The 19,097-nt window shown below is 39.4% G+C and overlaps 1 protein-coding gene across 1 annotated transcript in view; it reads left to right on the top strand.

The window, feature by feature from the left end:
- The window catches only part of TGFBR2 (transforming growth factor beta receptor 2), a 76,867-nt gene extending 58,081 nt beyond the window's left edge, over positions 1-18,786 (top strand). Inside the window, exons 5-10 of the mRNA XM_077268962.1 lie at positions 874-1,042; positions 5,351-5,541; positions 8,690-9,495; positions 11,122-11,263; positions 16,168-16,295; positions 18,216-18,786. Of these exons, the coding sequence (XP_077125077.1) occupies positions 874-1,042; positions 5,351-5,541; positions 8,690-9,495; positions 11,122-11,263; positions 16,168-16,295; positions 18,216-18,395 (1,616 nt within the window). The 3' untranslated portion in view covers positions 18,396-18,786. The remainder of the gene's footprint in view (positions 1-873; positions 1,043-5,350; positions 5,542-8,689; positions 9,496-11,121; positions 11,264-16,167; positions 16,296-18,215) is intronic.
- The last annotated feature ends 311 nt before the right edge of the window (positions 18,787-19,097 follow it).

Consider the following 19,097-nt stretch of genomic DNA (forward strand, 5'->3'; position numbering starts at 1 on the left):
CCTTCAAATGTTGCTTTCATCAAAGAATGCTCCCTTTGCAGCATTACAGACCTTTGCCATTCTAGCAGTAAATTTGCTGAGGTAATCTGATTGACAGCTTTTTGTGTGCATTGTGGACAAGCTGACAAATGCTAAATAGTTATACTAGGCCAAGTAGTCCGTTAGTGATAATCTCTTGCTGATATAACAGTGGTTAAAAAAAACACTAAACAGTCCAGTAAGTGACACATTGCATGAATCAGGGTCTGTCTCAGTCTCTGTTTTGCTGCTCTCAAATTAGGTAGCAAAAACCTGGTGACAGATTCTATTTAAAGTTGAGTCCAATAAATGTTTTTGTAACCAGCTTTTTAAAGTGACCATCTAGTTAATAATAGAACTGTGATAACAATTTCATCTTTCTGATGTAGTCTTTCAGTGCCTCTTTCATTTCTATAAAAATATTGCCATCTTTTCAGGCCTCCCTTAAACAAAGCCTCCTTTTGCGGTCTTCGTCACTTTTCCCTGCTGATGCCTAGGTCCAGCTAATTAATGCAGGGAGTGTCTCAGACTACCACAGTGGCGCGGTATAACCTGAAACACTCACCATGCTCCTGGATGTATCAGCCTAGGCAGGGGCTTGTGTCTCTAGCTACCAAAGCACACTGTGTAAAGAGTAGTCTGAAAAACGGCAATATACATGTGTTTATGGAAAAGAAAAATGAAGAAACTATTTGAGCATTTAAAGAAGTGCACCATGTATCTTAACTAGTTTAACCAGCTGAGATTCAAGCTAAAAGGAGAAGATGCAGGGTGTACTAACATTGCTAGAATTTAGACAGTGTAGGTTTCACCCACAAAATGTGTTGATTGCCTTTCTGCTGTTTTATTTTCCAGATGCAACCAATGTTTCAAGTAATGGTCTAGGTCAAATACACCTAAAAAACTTATGCCTTTTCTGTGACAATATGACTTCCAAATGTAATCTGAAAGAACCAGACTGCGTAAGCATTTGTCATAAAACAGCAATATGTGAAAAAGAAGGCGAAGCATGCGTGGGAATATGGTAAGTCAGAGTCTGTTATCCTTCAGTTAATCTTATGTTGAGTACCAAATATATGTGCCCCTGAGCCAGAGGACATCTACATCTTTTCTGCATTATGAGAACAGTATTTAGCTCTATTAGATACCATGCTTACAGTTCAAGGTAAAACTTGGATGAATCAGCTCACCCTGATTGAGGCTTCCAGGATCCTTCAGCACGGAAACACCATGCCTGCCCAATGTTGGAAAGCAGTAATCAAAGATGAAGGATTTTCCAGACTTTTTTTGGATTTAAAATATTGACAAACTTTATTCCAAAGGTAATGATAATGATAATCCCGGTACTCCAAGGTATATCCAAGAAACATATTTTTTACTATGTATGTCAGACTAAATCTAAATCCTTTTTTATGGATTCATAATTCATTCATGAATAAGTACTTAGAGTTACTGTATATACGCGAGTATAAGTCGACCGGCGTATAAGCCGAGGCACCTAATTTTACCTAAACAAACTGGGAAAACGTATTGACTCGAGTATAAGCCTGGTATGCATTGTCCCCTCATCCCATCCTGGTATGCATGGATCCTCATCCCTATCCTGGTATGCATGGCTCCTCATCCCTATCCTGGTATGCGTGGCTCCTCATCCCTATCCTGGTATGTATGGCTCCATACCTCTCCTTGTATGCATGGCTCCATGCCTATCCATGTATGCATGGCTCCATCCCTATCCATGTATGCATGACCCCATCCTTATCCTGGTATGATTGGCCCCCATTAAAAAATTAAAAAAGTTAACCATTACACTTACCTTCCTAGCACTCCCTCGCAGCATCTTGTTCTGGTGCCAGCAGCTGCTTTATGCTTGTAAGCAGCACATGGCAGGGACGTCATGCACTGCTCACAAGCAGAGCACAGCTACCTTAATACTCACCACTCCCCATGCCGGAAGTGCAGTGAGTATTAAGTAGCACGCACAGTGTCAGCTACCGGGTGGCCACGTGTGCTGCTACTTAAGAGAAACGAATATCCACCTCTCTCCACGCCCATGACAAAATGTATACTTGTTGGAGAAAAGTTGAATTTGATGGACTTGGGTCATTTATCAGCCTGTGTAACTATATATATGTATATATATATATATATATATATATATATATATATACACTACGGTTCCAAAGTCTATGGTCACCCAGACAATTTTGTGTTTTCTGTGAAAACTCATACTTTTATTAATCAAATGAGTTGGCAAATGAATGGAAAATCTAGTCCAGATGTTATCAAGGTTCGAAAAAAAGATTTTTTTTGATTTTCTCCTTCAAACTTTGCTTTCATCAAATAATACTTCCTTTGCAGCAACTACAGCATTGCAGACCTTTGGCAGTTAATTTACAGAGGTAATCTGGAGAAATTTCACCCCAGGCTTCCAGAAGCCCCTCCTACAAGTTGCCTTGGCTTGATGAACACTTTTTGCGTACCATACGTTCAAGCTGCTCCCACAACAGCTCAATGGGGTTGAGATCTGGTTACTGCGCTGGCCACTCCGTTACAGATAGAATACCAGCTACCTGTTTCTTCCCTAAATAGTTCTTGCATAATTTGGAGGTGTGCTTTGGGTCATTGTCCTGTTGTAGGATTGGCTCCAATCAAGCACTGTTTAGAAGTTAAGGCATGACGTTGCAAAATAGAATGATAGCCTTCCTTAGTCAATATCCCTTTTACCTTGTACAAATCTCCCACTTTACCAGCACCAAAGCAACCCCAGATCATCACATTACCTCCACTATGCTTGACAGATGGTATCAGGCACTCTTCCAGCATCTTTTCAGTTGTTCTGCATCTCACAAATGTTCTTGTGTGTGATCTAAGCACCTCAAACTTGGATTTGTCTGTCCACTATCTTGGGTGTCAGGTCCGAGCATTCCTACATAAACAGTTTCCTGGAAAGTGGATTGGTCATCGTGGGCCAGTTGAATGGCCACCAAGGTCTCCCGATCTGACCCCCTTAGACTTTTATCTTTGGGGTCATCTGAAGGCAATTGTCTATGCTGTGAAGATACAAGATGTGCAGCATCTGAAACAACGTATACTGGAAGCCTGTGCTAGCATTTTTTCTGCGGTGTTGCTATCAGTGTGTCAAGAGTGGGAGAAGAGGGTTGCATTGACAATCCAACACAATGGGCAGCACTTTGAACACATTTTATATGTGGTCATAAACTTGTAAATAACTCATGAAAGAATAAAGTTACGTTAAAACCAAGCACACTATTGTTTTTCTTGTGAAATAAGTTTGATGTTTCACATGACCCTCTTCCCATTGAAAAAAATAAAGTTGGATCCAAAATGTCCGACTTCAAAATGGCCACCATGATCACCACCCATCTTGAAAAGTTTTCCCCCTCCCATATACTAATGTGCCACAAACAGGAAGTTGATATAACCAACCATTCTCATTTTATTTAGGTGTATCCATATAAATGGCCCACCCTGTATTTTAATCCAGAAGTTTAAATACACTATATAAAAAGACACATATGCATGTTTTTCTCAATACTCAATATTATAGGATTACCATAGTTATTGATTTTGCCAAATACCATAATAATATGAGAGACAGAATGTTTTAAGGCTTTTTTATACACTAAGATTACTATGCCTTTAAACAATTCAGGACTTTGCATATGATGATGTCATGTGTTTGGAAGCTTCTGATAGTTAATTAGAGACACATGTGGATATATATTTAATGCACACCTGAAACACACTGCTTCTTTGTGTAGCATCATGGGAAAGTCTAAAGAAATCAGCCAATATGTCTGGAAGAGAATTTTGGACTTGCACAAGTCTGGCTCATCGTTGGGTACAATTTTAAGATACCTTAAGGTGCCTCGTTCATCTGTACAAACAATTATGTGCAAGTACAAACAAGATGGGAATGTCCAGCCATCATACCGCTCAGGAAGGAGACGTATTTTATACCAGAGATGAACATGCTTTGGTCTAACGTGCATATCAACCCAAGGACAGAAGCAAAAGAGCTTATGAAGATGATAGCATCAGTATCCACAGTGAAATGAGTACTGTATCAACATGGGCTGAAAGGCCAATCTGCAGGAAGAAGGCATTACTCCAAAAGAAACATAAAAAAACAGATTACTGTTTGCAAATGCACACAGGAACAAACACCTTAATTTTTGGAGACGTCCTGTGGTCTGATGAAACTAAAATTGAACTTTTTGGGCATAATGACAATCGTTGCGTTTGGCGAAAAAAGGGAGAAGCTTGGAAGCCTAAGAACACCATTCTAATTGTGAAACACGGTGGTGGCATCATCATGTTGTTGGGTTGTTTTTGCTGCACGAGGGATTGGTGTACTTCACAAAATAGATGGCATCATGAAAAAAGATTATGTGGCAATATTGAAGCAACATCTCAAGACATCAGCCAGGAAGTTAAAGCTTGGGCAGAAATGTGTATTCCAAATGGACAATGACCCAAGGCATACTACCAAAATGGTAACAAAGTGGTTTAAGGATAACCAAGTCAATGTTTTGGAGTGGCCATCACAAAGAACCAATCTCAATCCTATTGAAAATTTATGGGCAAACCTAAAAAGGCTGATGTGAGCAAGACGTGATGTGAGCAAGACGACCTACAAACCTGAATCAGTTACACTAGTTTTGTCAGGAGGAATGAGCCCAAATTCCGACCAATTATTGTGAGAAGCTTGTGGAAGGATACTCCAAACATTTGATCCAAGTCATTCAGTTTAAGGGCAATGGTACCAAATACTAATGAAATGTATGTAAACCTTTGATTTTGTAGTAAGTAATAAAAATGCCTTAAAACATTATTTCTCTCTCATTATTCTGGCATTTGGCAAATATTAAGTATGTTAATCATAATTGACCTAAAACGGAAAAGGTTTATTCTGATTTCTTGTTAGATATTGAGAAAAACATGCATATGTGTCTTTCTATGGTGTATTTAAACTTCTGGTTTCAACTGTATGTGTAATAAGACATCAGATTGCAGATATCAATGTGTCATTTTATTCAGCTTTTTATGATTTACATGCCCATGCACATGGCTTAGGAGAATTGATCCTACTTACAGATTCCCTTTAAGATATCTCTGATGCCTTATCGAGAGGAGTCAGTACGGGTAACTGTACTATGACCATTTTAATCAAATTTCTTTGAATTGTTTTAGGCCCATAAAATGTCTCTTGTTCAGTCATTTATGATGTTAAAAGCATTTTATCATCATTCTCAGAAATATACATTACTAATTTTTAACATGCATTATATCTAATCTTTATTTTTAGGAGGAATAATGGCACTCACATAACCGAAGAAACAGTGTGCCATGACACAACACAACTTCTATATGGTTATATGCTTGACGACTATAGCAACAAAGATTGCATCATGAAAGAAAGAAAGACTGCGGAAGGAACTATGTTTATGTGCTCCTGCAGTGGAGAAGAATGTAATAGCAGGTTTATATGGGAAAAAGGTATGAGCTTTCCTAACATTCTGGTATTTAATATTCCTATTTGCATTTTTTTCATCTTGTGTCCTCTCTTATGTCATTGAAACACCCCCATCTCTAAATGAGCTAATGTAAGCAACGTCCTTGTACCATAATAAGCAACAATAGTTCCCGACCTGTGAAGTAGCAGAAATACATGCAAGGCAATCAACACAAACCACTCCTATGTAGTCAACAGAACCAGACAGACAGACAGTAAGTGAGCGTCCCCACGGAGAAACAATTATTATCAAATCTGCTGACAAAAGGTCCTGTGAAGTGGTCGGGGGTTGCAAAACCAAAACCACCAAAGTGTGTAGATGTTTGCAACGTAGCCCACCAAGGGATAACAAAGAGGGGACACACAAATCTGAGGCAGTAAAAAATAGAGCATGAAAAGAAATAAATGCAAATACTACCCAAGGAGTCTGCTGTGGCTGGAGTGATCCAACGGGGGATCCAAAGTCGGCTTTCCCCTGATGAAGCTGCATCGCAGTGATATGCGGGGGTTCTCCTATGCCCCCATCCCCTCTTGCCAGCCATCTACTTTTTGCCATCCAGGATCCCACTACTTTCAAACTCTCAGGGGTGCACAGGGTCCGACTTTGGATCCCCCCTTGGATCACTCCAGACTCCTTTTGGCACCGCAGACTCCTGGGGTAGTATTTGCATTTATTGTTTTTCATGCTTCATTTTTTACTGCCTCAGATTTTTGTACCCCCCTTTTTCTTATCCCTTGGTGGGCTACGTTACAAACATCTGGACACCCTGGTGGTTTTGTTTTTGCAACCCCTGACCACTTTTGTCAGCAGATTTGATACTAATTGTTTCTCCGTGGGGACGCTCACTTACTGTCTGTCTGTCTGGTCCTGTTGACTACATAGGAGTGATTTGTGTTGATTGCCTTGCATGTATTTATGCTACTTCACAGGTCGGGAACTATTTGTTGCATATTATGGTACAAGGACGTTGCTTACTTTAGCTCTTTTAGAGATGGGGGTGTTGTCATTGTTGATTTTTTAATGTTTTTAACCATACTTGTGCTTTACATGACTATAAAGTAGTTTATGTTTATGTTTGTGTGTATTTTGCATCTCTGGTGTGCACATCTATAGGTATTGGGTTTGTTCTCCTCTATTTCGATTTTCCCTCTCCAGGCGTTTGTAGCACCCAGATTCAGATTGCGTCTTATATTTTAGGGTACTTAGTAGTGCACCCTGTTTTTGCCTATGTGCCCTCTCTTTTGTCATTGACTGCTAAGTAAAATAAGAGCATCGACTGTAAAGATGGAAAAGAAAAACTATTATTTTCTATGGCTCTGTCAAATCTCCTGTGCTCTCTTAAGGGCTGCATACATAGTTACATAGTTATTGAGGTTGAAGGAAGACTTTAAGTCCATCTAGTTCAACCAATAGCCTAACCTAACATGCCCTAACATGTTGATCCAGAGGAAGGCAAAAAAAACCCATGTGGCAAGGAGTAACTCCACCATGGGGAAAAAAATTCCTTCCCGACTCCACATACGGCAATCAGACTAGTTCCCTGGATCAACGCCTTATCAAGGACTCTAGTGTATATACCCTGTAATATTATACTTTTCCAGAAAGGTATCCAGTCCCCTCTTAAATTTAATTAATGAATCACTCATTACAACATCATACGGCAGAGAGTTCCATAGTCTCACTGCTCTTACAGTAAAGAATCCGCGTCTGTTATTATGCTTAAACCTTCTTTCCTCCAGACGTAGAGGATGCCCCCTTGTCCCTGTCTCAGGTCTATGATTAAAAAGATCATCAGAAAGGTCTTTGTACTGTCCCCTCATATATTTATACATTAAAATAAGATCACCCCTTAGTCTTCGTTTTTCCAAACTAAATAGCCCCAAGTGTAATAACCTATCTTGGTATTGCAGACCCCCCAGTCCTCTAATAACCTTGGTCGCTCTTCTCTGCACCCGCTCTAGTTCAGCTATGTCTTTCTTATACACCGGAGACCAGAACTGTGCACAGTATTCTAAGTGTGGTCGAACTAGTGACTTGTATAGAGGTAAAATTATGTTCTCCTCATGAGCATCTATGCCTCTTTTAATACATCCCATTATTTTATTTGCCTTTGTAGCAGCTGCCTGACACTGGCCACTGAATATGAGTCTGTCATCCACCCATACACCCAGGTCTTTTTCATTGATGGTTTTGCCCAGAGTTTTAGAATTAAGCACATAGTTATACATCTTATTACTTCTACCCAAGTGCATGACCTTACATTTATCCCCATTAAAGCTCATTTGCCATTTATCAGCCCAAGCTTCTAGTTTACATAAATCATCCTGTAATATAAAATTGTCCAACAGTAGTCTAACAGTAGAGACCCTTAACTTGGAAATGCATTTTTTTTATAATTTGTTTCAGGATTTTTGCTTGTAAAAATGTAGTGATTGCTTCACAAGCCTGGTCATCCTTGAATCCTTTATGCTATGACTTATAGTAGAATTAACTTGTAGTTAAATGAACCATAGTTAAAGTGGTTTTCCAGTTTTGGATCACCCTTGTCCCCCAACTGCAGTATTTTAGTCAAAAAATAAACAAATTGGTCTTTACTCACCTTTCCTGAATCTACATCGCTGCTTCTAGTGTTTTTTATTGTCTGCAGTGAATAACTAAGCTCAGCGGCTTTGAGTTGCTCATACCATCAACCCCAAGCGGAGCTTCAGTGCCAACAGACACTCGGAGCAGTGATGGATACCCAGTATGGGACTGTTAGTTTTTTTTAAGTTTTTTTAAGATACAATAGGGAGAAAGGGGTTTTCTGAAAGAGAAAGACAAGTTAAATCAAATTTTTTAGTAATAGATTTTTTATAGCGATATTATCACCATCTTATACGTAATATCATATGATTAGAGTGTACTATAGCCTTGTGATCCCAAGCAGTCCAGGCTCCATCAATACTCAGAATAAAATTGCTGTATCGATGATTTCCTGGTGTAGCTTTTGTATTTTCCTTTATAGTCTGTTGTATTGTATGTGTTTTTATCGGCACTTCATAAAATATAATGCAATACCATAAACCTGAATCAAGTAAAAAATAAATAGAAATAACATTCATGTGATACTTTCTTTTTTTCCCTTTTTTCAGAGAATATACTTCTCGATCTTGCATGGCCAGATACAACCTTTGTTGCACTTTCAAGTCTTCTGCCACCAGTTGCTATTGCAGTTGCTGTAATTGGTATTTTTTATTGTTACCGTGTCTACAGAAAAAATAAGCTCCACAAAAAATGTGAAAATAATCCAAAATGCCTGAGACACCAGAATATGGACTGTAGTGATGATTGTGCCATCATGATGGATGATGACCGTTCGGACATAAGCTCAACTTGTGCCAACAACTTGAATCACAACACTGAGCTACTACCCATTGAACTAGACACATTAGTCGGGAAGGGACGTTTCGCAGAGGTGTACAAGGCCAAACTCAAACAAAATACTTCAGATCAGTTTGAGACAGTAGCTGTCAAAATTTTTCCTTATGAAGAGTATGTCTCCTGGAAAATGGAGAAAGAAATATTTTCAGACATAAATCTTAAACATGAAAATGTTTTGCAATTCTTGACTGCCGAAGAGAGGAAAACCGATCTTGGCAAACAATATTGGCTAATCACAGCATTCCATTCCAAGGGCAATTTGCAAGAATACTTATCAAGGCACATCATTAGCTGGGAGGACTTGTTACAGCTTGGATGCTCTTTAGCTCATGGCGTTGCACACTTACACAGCGACCACACACCTTGTGGAAGACCAAAGACACCCGTTGTTCATCGAGACTTGAAGAGTTCAAACATACTTGTTAAAAATGATCAAACTTGTTGTGTATGTGACTTTGGGTTATCCCTTCGCCTTGACCCATCTCTATCAGTAGATGACCTTGCCAACAGTGGGCAGGTAAGTCACTCAAGTAAATAATTTCTACATAGTGGATGACCTCTTACAATTTGCTACAAGCTTTTTTGAGTTTACAGGTACTGTATATTGTACTTATATTTCATTAGTTCTAAAAATGAAAAGCGCATTGATGATAGCAGAAAGCAAGATAATCAAATTTCATGTAGATTCTCTCTCGAGCTATCAGCGGTAATCATGACTTCTCTAAATAAAGAGATGACATGAAGAAGTGTTGACAACCATTTTGATAGGCCGTTTTCTCACACAATTGACATAACACAGGAATCATGAGCAGGGACTTCATTATTGGGATGACTCCAAAGAAAATAGTTGATAATAATATTTCCATCCTACTGTCCTCTATTAAACCTGAATAGCTTCAATTCATTAAGTGATAATTAAAAGTATCGTAGAAAAATATTAAACGTGCATTTCATTTTTACAGAGGACTTCTAAAAAAAAATAGCTGTTTTATTTACCTGAGTGCCCCTGATTTTGCAGTTTTTTTTATTTTGTTTGTTTTGTGCTGCATCGTTCCATTGCAGACATATTGTGCTCCAAAAACAACAGATATGAATATGTAAAACCAATATAGTTTCTTCACAGTCTTCTCTGGGGGTGTGCGCTCTTTCCCCTCCCTCCCAGACACTGAAAATCACAGCTCTGTAGCATCTAAGACTACTATATCAATTGCTGGTAGCATCTGGGAGGAAGGGGTAAAAGTACACCCCCAAGAGAAGACTGTGAAGAAATAATAGTAATAATAATAATAATAATAATAATAAAATACCCAGTTGAACTACAAGCAGAGATTTCACATACTGTGCTCCAAAAGCAATAAATGTGAATATTTCTGCAATGGAGAGACACAGCCAAAATAAATAGAAAACAGTGGAAGAATCAGGGAAGCTAAGAATTTTTTTTTTTACAAGTAATTAGACTAAATTACTCATAACCTCCATCAGGTGGTGATAGAAGGCATTCGTCAGGTTATCTTTAAAATCGGTGTCTGTACAGAAGACATGGAACTCTAGATTTAAAAAAAACAAAGTCTTGACAAATATAAAGATATATCAGGAATTAATCATAACCCAATTTTGAGCCTATTTAGATAGAAAAGTGAGCCTGATTCATTATTGTGTTTGCCACTATTTTTATATTTTTGGACCTTTTTTAAGTCTATTTTAGTTATATTTGCCTGGTTTTATTTCTTTTTTTTTCACCATTATAGGCATGTTTGATGGGGTTCAGATGTTTGCACCTAATTCATCAATTGTGACTTTTTAAAAATTTGCTACATTTTGGGGCCAGTTTACACCAGTGCCAGAATATGTGACTTTTTGCTCTGAAAAAGCTAAAGACAAAAATAAAGAGTATTATTGATTTTGAGCAACATACTGAAACCATGTGTGCCATTTTGAAGAATTTGGTGCAAATAACGTTAACAAAGACCATAAGTTAAAAGAAATGACTTTAAAAAATCGACACATGATGAATTGGGTTTTCAATGTTGTCTATGGGCGCAGCTTCACTGCAAGCTTCTCGTAACCAATTGGAATAAGACTACATTAATTTGTGTTTCCTCTTTGGATTTGCTGTTAATGTTCTCAATGCTTTTATCTACAGGTTGGGACTGCTAGATATATGGCCCCAGAGGTCCTTGAATCAAGAATTAATTTGGAGAACATGGAGTCATTTAAGCAAGCAGATGTGTATTCTATGGCCCTTGTCCTGTGGGAAATTACGTCCCGCTGTAATGCAATTGGAGGTGAGTGAAACGTCGTAGTCTTTTGTGTCTTCATTACTGTGGTGCCTTTACCACTTATCTGAGATATAAAGAACCATGTAAATCTTACAGATGTTGATTGTCCTATTTTCTAAATACTCGGTTGCTCCATCCATTGAACACAAGAAACGACAGACTGTGAGGCATGAAATTTGCTAATAAATGTTAGATATGTATACAACTTGCAAATTAAACTAACAACTCTCGATAGCGCAAAGGTCCCCAAAGTAGTTGCAAAAATGAGATTGGAAACTTATTCATCTATGAAGATTTCCTTGGATGGAGAAATAATTTTTAACAGTTCAACGTTATCCCATCACTCAATATTGATACTGTACTTGTTTTCTGCAATTTCTCAGTTAAGGTAAATTCAGGTGATGCATAAGTAACCAGGTCGTACAGATGCAAATGAATATGTTTTCTACCTTACACAGCAGCCCTCAAAATGCCCCTGCCGTGTCTTGATTTTCGAAAACAACATGAGTTGAATCTATCTTGTTCTTTGGTATTTTCATTAGTCCTAAGCAGTAAAAAATACTGCATGAATATTTACAGGAGTCACATCCCCTCGAGGCCTTCATGCCCAAATTGCTCTGTTACTAAACATTATTTAAAGGTTACAATAACAAACTACTTAAACAGTCTGAATCTTATTCAAATACTGTACGCCAGTGGTATAACGGGACAATCATAAAGGTGTCCGGACTATAACGACAAACTATATTATACTGTTTACGTTAGTGCATGATCTTTATGGTGTCTCTGAAAATGTATCACTTTTTTACATCTCTGGGATATATCCTCTCATAAAACCTTTTTGTCATTCATGTATTAAATATTTTTATTTTTGATGGCTACTGCTGGTGTTATATATTTTTATATATGCAATATAATGAAAGGGGTAATTAGATGAGTTCTTCTAGACTTTAATGAGGTTGTCGAGGACTTTAACATTGAATTTAACATTTAGCAACGTCTGATTGGATGTGGTGCGACACGCAGCACCGGCTGATCATCCCATTGTTAGCCAGAACTACTCTGTTGCGGTGCTGTCAACTGAACACAAGTGCTTCTCACAAAATTAGAATATCATCAAAATGTTAATTTATTTCAGTTACAAAAAGTGAATCTCATCTATATATATAAGAGGCATCGTGATTACTCGCTAATCCCGCCCCCTGCACAGTAGCTCCACCCCCACACATCACCACACATAATCCCACCCCCCACCCCATTACCACACACAATCCCGCCCCCAACCCCATTACCACACATAATCCCCCCACGCCATCACCACACATAATCCCGCCCCCCACCACACCACCACACATAATCCCACCCCCACCACATCACCACACATAATCCTGCCCCCCACCACATCACCACACATAATCCTGCCCCCACCACATTACCACACATAATCCTGCCCCCACCACATTACCACACATAATCCCGCCCCCCACCACATTACCACACATAATTCCACCCCCCACCACATCACCACACATAATCCCGCCCCCACCACATCACCACACATAATCCTGCCCCCCACCACATCACCACACATATTCCTGCCCCCACCACATCACCACACATAATCCTGCCCCCCACCACATCACCACACATAATCCCGCCCCCCACCACATTACCACACATAATCCCGCCCCCCACCACATTACCACACACAATCCCGCCCCTCCATCACATTACCACACATAATCCCGCCCCCCTCCACATTACCACACATAATCCAGCCCCGCACCACATTACCACACATAATTCCACCCCCCCACCACATTACCACACAAAATCCTGCCCCCCACCACATTACCACACACAATCCTGCCCCTCCACTACATTACCACACATAATCTCGCCCCCCCACCACATTACCACACACAATCCCACCCCCCACCACATTGCCACACACAATCCCGCCCCCACCACATCACCACACATAATCCCGCCCCCCCACCACATTACCACACATAATCCCGCCCCCCACCACATTACCACACACAATCCCGCCCTCTCACCACATTACCACACATAATCCCACCCCACCACATTACCACACATAATCCCACCCCACCACATTACCACACATAATCCCGCCCCACCACATTACCACACACAATCCCGCCCCCCCACCACATTACAACACACAATCCCACCCCCCACCACATTACCACACATAATCCTGCCCCCACACAAAGCCACACATAATCTTGCCCCCCACCCCATTACCACACACAATCCTGCCCCACCGCGTTACAACACACAATCCCGCCCCCACCACATTACCACACACAATCCCACCCCCCACCACATTACCACAAATAATCCAGCCCCCCACACTACCACACATAATCCCGCCCCCCACCACATTACCACACATATTCCCGCCCCCCACCACATTACCACACATAATCCCATCCCCCACCACATTGCCACGCATAATCCCGCCCCCCACCACATTACCACACATAATCCCACCCCCCACATTACCACACGAGGCTCCGTACCCACACATTGCCATACGAGGCTCCGTCCTCACACATTACCACACGAGGCTCTGTCCCCACACATTACCACACGAGGCTCCGTCCCCACACATTACCACACGAGGCTCTGTCCCCACACATTACCACATGAATGCAGTTTGCTTTTGATTTTACACTGTGAATAAAATGTATTAGTATTATTCAGATTTTTAATTATCATTATTATTGTTATTAACTTAATTTTAAGTTAATTACCACCTGCATAAGCGCTATTGAATGTTGTCATTATTTACTTTAGGTTAAGCATTAGCAGCATTAATTAGATAGCAATGAGCATGCCGAGCGTTAGCTGGCTGGAAACAGCTAGTATATTATATAGAGTCATTGCACACAGAGTGATCGATTTCAAGTGTTTATTTCTGTTAATGTTGATGATCATAGCTTACAGCCAATGAAAACCCAAAAGTCATTATCTCAGTAAATTAGAATAGATTAGAAGCCACTTCATTGTGCTAGTTGATGGGGGAACGAGGTCAGCAGCCTAAGTGTTGAAGAGGCCACAGCCATGTGCACCATGCGGTAACTCACAAGTAGATGCTGTACAAGCAGAATCTTCTACACAACAGGGACAATTCAACCCTGGCTTTTTTTTGCTGTTGCTACAATCACTAAAATCATAGCATAATGGGTCTTTTTTCACTACTGTACAATCGTAGCAAACATGGGTCATGTTTACCACAATTCCAAAAATTGCAATACAAGTGGCACAAAACATCAATAAATAGTCATGTAAATGTATATTCAGATATAGCAACCATATCACAGTTTTCATGGCATGCCTGCCACAAAAATACATACAAATTCTGGAATTTTGCTGCGATTTTAGAAAAATACAGCATGGTGCAGAAAATGTAAGAGAATTGTACAGAGAGTTAACAGTAGGTTGAACTGAAACGACCAAAGACTTACAATATAGCAATGAAATCATGAGCAATTGTCAAGTGTGGGCATAAAACCATTGAAATCTGAAGCGGGTAATAAACTTCTTGACTTTAATGAATAACATCTTACCATTGAAGGCGTTATCTGAGACGTTGGTAATTTTTTCGGGCCTAAGAACTTACCGGCAGGTAGTTGCCAACTTTCTGTCTTTTTCTGCCCAGTGATGATCTTTCCTGGCACTAGCAGTGACTCTCCTGCTTCCTTTGACCTAACATTGACAGACTAGCTCTTCCACTTTTGGTCTGCTTTGTCAAAGGAGCATCACTGCTAAAGTCATGCTGACTTACAGCCAAAAAGGTTGCATTTTGACAATACCCTTGTTTGAAGATTTTTTTTCAACAAGTTGAATGATTTGCATTAAGCCTCAAACTTCCCATAATCTTCTTTTGAATTAATATTTATCAACATTGTTGTTGTGTGAATAGGGATAATATATTTTTACCCAGTCCCACCCACTAACAGCCCTACCCTGCCCAGGTTTGGCCACAAAACAAAATAGGATTGTACACCACTTGGAAAGGTTGTCCAAAACATCACACCTTTTTATCCCGGCGAAGTGGAATTGTTTCTGAAAAATTGGGACATTTTCAGAAAATTCAGCAGTGTAAAGGTGTTGAATGGTAATGTTGAAAGTAAGTTCAATGTCAGTAAATGCCTCACTAATCCTATTACTACATAAACATTTCAGTTCCCCTTTAACTTTTTTGTGCTCCAAAGATTTTTGTATTAAATTAGTCATCATTCATCATAATAGTCAGATAATATGACAGAGAGAGTGAAATCCATTTTTGTAAACGTTTTGGATTTTTATGAGATGAAGAAAAATCTAGTTTGAAGAGATTCTGAAAGTAATTTATTATTTTTTAAAGTACAACAGTCTATTAGAAAATGTGAGCACTCACCATCCGCTAAAATCCACTTCTTTATTATGGCATGTAGTCAAAAGGCAGGACGAATCAGGGAACAAACATGATTCCACAAGACGACGGCCGTTTCACGCTGCCGCGCTTCCACGGGTCTTGACGGCCGTCGTCTTGTGGAATCACGTTTGTTCCCTGATTCGTCCTGCCTTTTGACTACATGTCATAATAAAGAAGTGGATTTTAGCGGATGGTGAGTGCTCGCATTTTCTAATAGACTGTTGTACTTCAAGTTTGGATTTTTTCATGGAGAGCACCCGATATCTGCATGGGCATTTACGCATTATGAGGACATAGAATAAGTGTGTGCAGGTGACATAAACCAGCTGTTGGTGCGGCTTCTTGCTCTCTTTTTTTCAGTTATTATTTTTTAAGAATGCTTTGCTAATAGATGACTGAATGTATTAAGGCTTAGTGAAGGTTGATTGTAAATTTAAAATATCAAATTTTCTTTTTACAGAGGTAAAGGACTATGAACCACCATTTGGCTCCAAGGTACGGGAGCATCCTTGTGTTGAAAGCATGAAGGACAATGTGTTAAGAGACAGGGGTAGACCAGAAATTTCTAATAGCTGGTTAAACCATCAAGTAAGATTTTTTCATATAACATTTATATGTTGATGAATATAATGTATTGTATTTGGTTTGCATAATAAAACTAATTTTGTGCTGTTTGATATTCGAAAATGTACTCTTTATCACCATAGACTAAAAGTATGTTCTGGCAGAGATCCATACAAGGGGTGCATAAATTCCCATGTTTGGCCATACATAAATGCTGGGCTATTTTTTGGGGCTGTGCAGGGTGAATAGTGACTGGACAAAATCAATCGCACAAAAATCACATTCGGAAGAATCAGAATTTTTTTTGCAAAATTTAAGGCAATGTCAAGTCATCTCAAACAAATTTGTTCATCTCTTTCCTTACTAACTTAAAGCCAAATGCCGAATTAGAATTTTAACAAATTCACTCATAACTGCCAATCTCTAATGAAGGGGTTGCTACTGGCTCTGATAGGCTGGGGAGTTAGGATCAGGCCATATTTGCCCACAGTGCTGATTTTGCTTGGACAATCCCACAGACTGAAATGCAAAAGAGGTGGATATCTGAGATGTTCATGTGGGTATTGCTTAGAAACCCCAAATTTGGCATTCTAAATGTTAGGAAATAGGGCTACCTGCACCTTGATCCCAGACCCTGTGCCCAAAGATAGTTTATTGATTACACAATGTTATTTGGATACCTTAAATCAGTGCATACACTGTATAATTGTATTATTTGAAGACATCATCAATGCTATGTATATACTGCATAACTGTTTTTGGTTTTTTTGGAGGGGGTGACATCATGGCACATAATCTTGTAAAGGTACTGCAGCACCTACGGCTGGCAATAAAACAAATTCTGTTTTTAGTCATCTTATTGCAATAGGGATAATTGGTATGCTAAGGTTGCCTCTTTGGCAGGGCCAGATATAAAGTGCTAGATAGCAGTGAGGATGATGCATTAGTAGAGCTGCAATTGCTTTCTGGGAAGGTGGGCCAAACAAATGTGAAAATAATTGGTAAAATTTGGCCAGGAACGCTGATGCTGTTACAATTTTAAATACATAATGTCAATTTTTAAAATACCAAATGTAAAATGTGAACAAAATATGGCAAAGTTGAGAGTACACATATGGTGCCCAATTAACAGTAGTCAATCACAGTCTCCAAGAACAGGTGTTACTTAAAGGGAACTTGTCACATGACTTCTGCTGCCCAATCCACAGGCAGCATAAATTGTAGCCTCTCTGCCATCATTGGCGATAGTTAAATGCTGTGGAATTTTGGAGAACATATACTTTCAAGCAGGAACAGACAGGGACAGAAGAGCGCCCCTGAGCAAGAACAGTATATGGGCACTTTGCAGATCCCGTAATGTGTCTGTGACAGATGCTGTTTGCTGCTTTGGAGTTGGAAGTGGCCTCTTTTATCTCTTGGGTCCCTGAGTATCTGCACAAGTTGCACCAATAGTATGTTCTCCCTTCTTTGAAAATCTAGCTGGGAATCATAGCTGGAGGCCAGGCTAGGCTGGCTTTGCTTCTGGACGTCTCTTTCCAGCACTGCAAGAGACGATTGAAAGGTCTCTGATCATATACATACGAGGAAGATACCTTTCAATTACCTGCAGCAGCACTGAGAAGATACTGCCAGGGTGAAGCTGGTCTCCCGGACTTGTGGCCAGATCTTCAAAATCGATTTTCATTACAATCGTGCAGGAAGGCTGCAATTCATTCTGCCCGAGATTTGGGAGGCAAGAGTTGCCTGACAAGGTCCCTATAAACTTGGTTTTTGTGACGTTTTGTGATATCATGAATTTCCATCAGTCATTTTGTGACAATGACGCTATGATTCAGGGTTGAATGACACATTCACTTGTGAAAAATCTGAACCGTGATGGGTTTTTTTTTAAATAAAACAGGACATTTATATACATCTGTATTAACTTATGCATTTTTTCCCCAGGGTATTCAGCTAGTATGTGAAACCATCACAGAATGTTGGGACCATGACCCAGAGGCCAGACTCACAGCCCAATGCGTGGCCGAGAGATTCCATGAGATAGAGCATCTTGACAGAATCTCTGAGAGAAGCTGGTCAGAAGAAAAAATACCAGAGGACTGCACAGAAAACACAAACAAATGAAACCTACATCGCAGCCATTTTTTCTAGAAATGTCTCAATGCAGAGAGCGATGCTAAGGAAATCGTTTGGAAATCTATGCAATAAACCATTAATTACAGGATGGATTGTTTACATGTGCAGCCATATTGAACTTGCTTTCCAATTGACAGTGTCGTAGGGAGTTCATTTATGGATTTCTCGGGACATGTTGTTCTTAAAATAGCCATACTCAATGTGCACTTTATTAATATTTGTATAAAACTACACATGGGCTTTAATATATGGACACATTGTCTAAAATAAGCCAAAAGTATATTGTCTGGAAAATGTTCAAAGCATAGGAGAATTGATTTATTGTGGAAAAAATTATTTTGATAGACCTATTCATAAAGTCATCATATAAGCTGTGTGATTGTTGTATGAGACTGAAATTTTATTTTTTTATGTTTGTTGAAATCTTTACTTATTTTTGAGTCACTAGCCTTCTTTCTTTCCTTTATTTCCCTTTTTTGAGTAAAGTGATTGACTTTCTTTTCGTTTCTGCTCACAAATATTATAGTCTAGGAAACTGAAGCAGATGAAACTGATACTGGTTTACTGTTGAAATAAAAATTCTCCAGTAAAATATAATATATAAACGTCAGTCCTCAATGGAAAGAAAAACAAATACTGTTCACCTAATTTCTGGGGGACAGCTCAATTCCAAATATCCATGCAATAGCT

This window comes from Ranitomeya variabilis, chromosome 6 (assembly GCF_051348905.1).
Source record: "Ranitomeya variabilis isolate aRanVar5 chromosome 6, aRanVar5.hap1, whole genome shotgun sequence".
NCBI classification, from domain to species: domain Eukaryota; kingdom Metazoa; phylum Chordata; class Amphibia; order Anura; family Dendrobatidae; genus Ranitomeya; species Ranitomeya variabilis.